The sequence below is a fragment of the Andrena cerasifolii genome, chromosome 11 (genome assembly GCF_050908995.1).
Source record: "Andrena cerasifolii isolate SP2316 chromosome 11, iyAndCera1_principal, whole genome shotgun sequence".
NCBI lineage: Eukaryota > Metazoa > Arthropoda > Insecta > Hymenoptera > Andrenidae > Andrena > Andrena cerasifolii.
Window position 1 is genome coordinate 182637 of NC_135128.1, and position 5751 is coordinate 188387.

A 5751-nucleotide genomic window follows, 5' to 3' on the forward strand; every position below is an offset into this window, starting at 1 on the left:
CTCCGAAAGGGGCAGATTACTGTTAATTGAGCAGTTGCTCTATGTGGCCACCCTCAGCGTTCATGCACGCCTCAGTACGTACAATCATCTGTCTGTGGACGGCCTGCAATGTTTGTGGCGTTATGTTTGCCACTGCAGCGTGAATTCGTATGACTATGTCGTCCAGTGTATCCTCTGGCTGACGGTACACCTCATCCTGAAATGATTGTTGTACAACAAATACAAAACGCAAGTAAAAAAAGAATACATATGTAAGCTTCGTGTATAGGCTGGTGAGTTACGTAGATGCTCGAGAGAGGTCAGGACTTGAGAAGATAAAGAAAACAGAGAATAGAGATAGACAGAGTGACGGTTAAATTGATTAATACAAAAATTAATTATATTGATAAATAGTGAGATCGAATTAATGAACCCAGTAGTACAGAATCTACAAGTGCAGGTCCCTATAAGAAAAGATCATATGTTGAGAGAATATAGAGAAGCACAAACATTTAATTGTTGATTCTCTATATTTTTAGGTTAGTGAAACACGTGGAAGTATGTATGTGATAATTATTTATTATGTAATTGATAATAAACCTCTATATTTTTAGACGAATCAACCTTGTGTTTTTGCTTAAGAAGGAATCCGAAATAATATCATAAATCAACAATTATCACGTTTGGGCAAGAAACGCGCACGAGAAGAGACGTCGAATACGCAACATTATGGAAAGGTTAAAATTCCAATTTGAAGTCGTTGCAGCGGAAGACCCCAAATCAAACGTCATAGCCATTACATCCATAACAAATGAAGAAGATATAAAATTTCATATCCCAAGAAACCTGTGGTCGCAAAAACATCATGCAGAGCTCACAGCTCTGCCCGAGTTCAAAAAAGTTACAACGACTCTGACGAAGCGCGGACATACACGAAGTGTATGGTTTAATCTAAGCGAAAAAGTATTAGGTAATTATAAAGACGGGAGTGGAAATATGGTAATAGGAGACTATCTATTAGAAGAAAGTCAAACATCCCAAAAACAACAAATCACGGCTCAAACAACACAAATAGATGAAAACCTACTAAAGATCTTGGAAAAGTTGTCTGAACATAAAGAGGATAGTCAAACTTTGAAGAATCGAAACCTAAGTAAAATCTCCGAAAAATTTGTAATTGAGAAATTCAATGGTAAGAACGTTAGTGTAAAGCTATGGTTATCGACATACGAGAGCGAATGTGACAGATTAAATATTACAAAAGACGTTGAAAAAATTGAAATTTTAAGATTGTTTCTAGAAGATAATTGCAGAGACTGGCATAGTTCTATGTTAATAAGAAATACACTAAATTCGGAATGGAGAATTTGGAGAGAAAATTTCCTAGGAACTTTTGCAGATAAAGGATGGTCACCGGTAATGCATGCGATAAATTACAGGTTTCTGAATGGCTCACTTTTAGATTATGCTTTAAGAAAAGAACGTCTATTGTTAGAAACAAACAAAGAAATAGATAGAAAAACTTTAATAAATCTAATTGCTGCGGGATTACCGGCATTTGTGAGAGACAAAATCGATAGAGAAGATTTAGAAAACTCAAAAGACTTATTTAATGAATTAAGAAGATACGAGAAAACAACGAATAGAAAGATTACAGAGGATAACAAAGAAGTAAGAAGAATTACAAAATCAGAAACGAGAAGTAGTGATAAAAAGCCATGCAAGATTTGTGAAGAAAAAGGTAAGAAAAACCGATACCATCCAGAAAACCTATGCTGGTATAAAGCAGAAAGAAATGGAACTCAAAATAGAAATATATCTACAAATTCAATATTAGAAGTTGAACTTAATACAGAGGATCAAAAAAACTGAATTTCCCGCCGTTAATCAAACTTGACGTTCTATTAAACAACGTATTGAAAGTTAAAGGAATTTATGATCCTGGTTCAAACGTGACCGTGATAAATTCCAAATTAATAAAATTAAAAAACAGAGAAAAAGATCAACAAAGCAGCACGTTAAGATCGATTAATGGCAGGGGAAAAACTGAGGGATTGATAACTCTAAAAGCAAGAATACTGGACGAAGAAAAAAATATAAATGCATTTATATTGGAAAGTAAAGATTTTGATAATGACATGATATTGGGACTAGATACAATAAAAAATTTTGGATTGACTCATGATGAAAATTTAGATGTTAAAAAGCTAAAAGAAAATATGAAAGAGAATAAAAAAAAAGAACAGGACACAGGAAAATTAATTCAAGAATATGAAGTAAATTTCAATGAAGGAATAGACACAAACCGATTTATTACTGACACGGAACACTTAGATTCAGATCAAAGAGAAGAAATAAACGTCTTAATAAATGAATATAAACAGATTTTCGCCAAAGATAAATATGACGTAGGCAAAGTAAAAAATTATGAAGCATTCATTGACCTACAAACGGAAAAATATTGCTATAAAAGACCATATAGATGTTCAATCACAGATAGAATTGAGATAGAAAGACAGATCGCGGAACTATTAAAACATAATTTGATTGAGGAGTCATATAGTCCTTTTGCAGCGCCAGTGACACTAGCCTTTAAAAGAGATGAAGGGAAAAGAAGTCGTTTATGTATAGACTTTAGAGAATTAAATAAGATAATAGTTCCTCAATCTCAACCGTTTCCCTTAATAGAAGACCTAATGACTGAGACCATTGACTGTAAATATTTTACAACTCTGGACATAAACTCAGCCTTTTGGTCCATACCTTTAAGAATTCGAGATAGACCAAAAACAGGATTTGTGACGCAGGAAGGACATTATCAATGGACGTGTCTTCCTTTTGGCCTAAAGACGTCTCCAGCAATTTTTCAACGAATTTTAAGAGGTATTATAAGAAAATATGGACTATCTAGATTTGCAAAAAATTATATCGACGATATATTAATTTTCTCAAGAACATTTGCTGAGCATATAGTACATATTAAAAGATTACTGGACGCTATAAAAAAAGAAGGACTTAGACTAAAATTCACAAAGTGCAAATTTGCATCAAATTCAGTAAAATACTTAGGACACGTAATAAAAGATAATACAATTACACCTCTAAAAGATAACTTAAAATCAATAAGAGAATTTCCAACTCCACAAAACAAAAAACACGTAAGACAGTTTTTAGGGAAAATTAATTTTCATGGAAAGTATATTCCAAATGTTACAATAATACTGGAGTCGCTACACAATCTACTCCGTAAAGATACAAAATTTTACTGGTCAAATGAATGCCAAGAAGCATTTGAAATAATCAAAAATCATCTCTGTTCTAGACCAAATCTTGCAATTTTTGATCCAAAATTACCGACAGTTATTTATACGGATGCTAGCATACACGGTTTAGGAGCGGTTTTGAAACAAATCCAATTAAATGGAGATCTGAAACCTGTAGCTTACTTTTCAAAAAAGCTGAACGAATCTCAAAAAAAGAAGAAAGCCATCTTTTTAGAATGCTTAGCCATAAAAGAAAGTCTGAAATTCTGGCAACATTGGTTACTGGGAAACTCCTTCACGGTATATACAGATCATAAACCGCTAGAAAAGTTAAATGTCAAAAACAGAACAGATGATGAACTAGGGGATATGATTCACTATTTGTCCCAATACAACCTTACAATAAAGTACAATCCAGGAAAAACGAATATAGAAGCAGACTGCCTCAGCAGACACCCAGTGTTTGAAAATCACGAAAATAACGAAGATAACCTGAAAACGGTAAATATTATTAGTCTAGAAGATATAAAAAGTGATCAAGCACAAAACAAACAGTTGAGAGAGAATGCAAAATTTACTATGGAAGATGGGATCTACTACAAAAAAGATAAAAGAAAAAGGAAAAAAATAATATTAAGTGAAGAATATAGTAAAATTGTGCTGAAGAAAATTCACGAAAACTACTGTCACATAGGAATAAATCAGATGGAAGCTAAGGTAAAACCTTTTTACACGGCACAGAATATAATGAAAAACATCAAAATAATGTGTAAAAACTGTGAAGTTTGCATAAAAAATAAAACAAGAGCAAACAGAAAATACGGTCTAATGTCACAATTAGGTCCAGCCGAGAAACCCTTCCAAATAATGTCTTTGGACACAGTTGGCGGATTTGGGGGTCGAAGATCAACAAAGAAATACCTACATCTACTAGTGGACCATTTTACAAGATTTACATACAGCTCATGCTCGAAAAATCAAAACGCTCAAGACTTCATAAAACTAATTGAGAAGGTTTCGAAAGATAACACGATTGAAATACTGCTCTCAGATCAATATCCGGCCTTAAATTCAAACGAATTCAAAAATTACCTTGAAAATCGAAATGTACAACTGATTTTTACAGCCGTAGACGCACCTTTCTCTAACGGTCTAAACGAAAGGTTAAATCAGACGTTGGTGAATAGAATACGCTGTAAACTGAATGAGAAAGGAAAAAAATCAGCATGGTCCAAAATAGCAGAAGAATGTACAAATAAATATAACGAAACAAATCACACAATTACAGGATTTTCACCAAAATACCTGCTAAGTGGAGAATCTACTGACTTGTTACCACCTGAATTAAAAGAGAAAAATAAAAATACAAGAAGTTTGGAACAAGATAGAAGAATAGCACTGCTCAAAACAAAAAAATCCCATGATTATAATAAATCTATATTTGATAAAAACAGAACACAGTATAATTTCAAAGAAGGAGATTTAGTTTACGTGGTTAATGGAAATAAATTAAACAGGAAAAAAATGGATGAAATCAGGATAGGTCCCTTTGAAATATCGGAGAAAGTATCAGATTCAATTTATAAAGTAAACACGGGTCATAGAAAAAGATCACTTGGTTTGTATCATATAACAAAGCTCACACCTGTGTCGACTGATGTATGGTAAAAATAACGCTAAATTTGCATCTTAGGATGAAAATTAAGCGTCTTGTGGAGGGGAGATGTAAGCTTCGTGTATAGGCTGGTGAGTTACGTAGATGCTCGAGAGAGGTCAGGACTTGAGAAGATAAAGAAAACAGAGAATAGAGATAGACAGAGTGACGGTTAAATTGATTAATACAAAAATTAATTATATTGATAAATAGTGAGATCGAATTAATGAACCCAGTAGTACAGAATCTACAAGTGCAGGTCCCTATAAGAAAAGATCATATGTTGAGAGAATATAGAGAAGCACAAACATTTAATTGTTGATTCTCTATATTTTTAGGTTAGTGAAACACGTGGAAGTATGTATGTGATAATTATTTATTATGTAATTGATAATAAACCTCTATATTTTTAGACGAATCAACCTTGTGTTTTTGCTTAAGAAGGAATCCGAAATAATATCATACATATACGAATAAGTAACAGCAATAATGAAATTACCTTCTGGTAGCCCGAGTACAAAAAATCCAGCGGTGTCATATCCGGTGACCGTGGGGGCCACGCAACCGGACCGCCGCGGCCGATCCACCTGTCCTGGAAGGTTTGATCTAGGTAGTCGCGAGCAATTGTGGCATAGTGAGTTCAGTCTCGTCATGCTGATAGAACATATTTCGTCGGATCTCATTTGGAATATGGTCCATGATATCCGGCAGAACATGCTCTGAAAACACTTTATTCGCTGGGCCGTCTATCCTGTCTGGCAGCATGTACGGCCCAGCGATGTAATCACCACAAATGACGGCCCATACATTAATCGACCAACGGAATTGTGCTGCGCGTGTCCGAAGCGCTAGTGG

At 34.2% G+C, this 5751-nt stretch overlaps 1 protein-coding gene across 1 annotated transcript; it reads left to right on the plus strand.

The window, feature by feature from the left end:
* Positions 1-272: 272 nt before the first annotated feature.
* LOC143374716 (uncharacterized) lies at positions 273-5314 on the plus strand. Its single transcript, XM_076823083.1, has 2 exons — positions 273-541; positions 625-5314. Exon 2 carries the CDS (start codon positions 709-711, stop codon positions 1849-1851), a length of 1143 nt encoding a protein of 380 aa, XP_076679198.1. The 5' UTR covers positions 273-541; positions 625-708; the 3' UTR covers positions 1852-5314.
* The last annotated feature ends 437 nt before the right edge of the window (positions 5315-5751 follow it).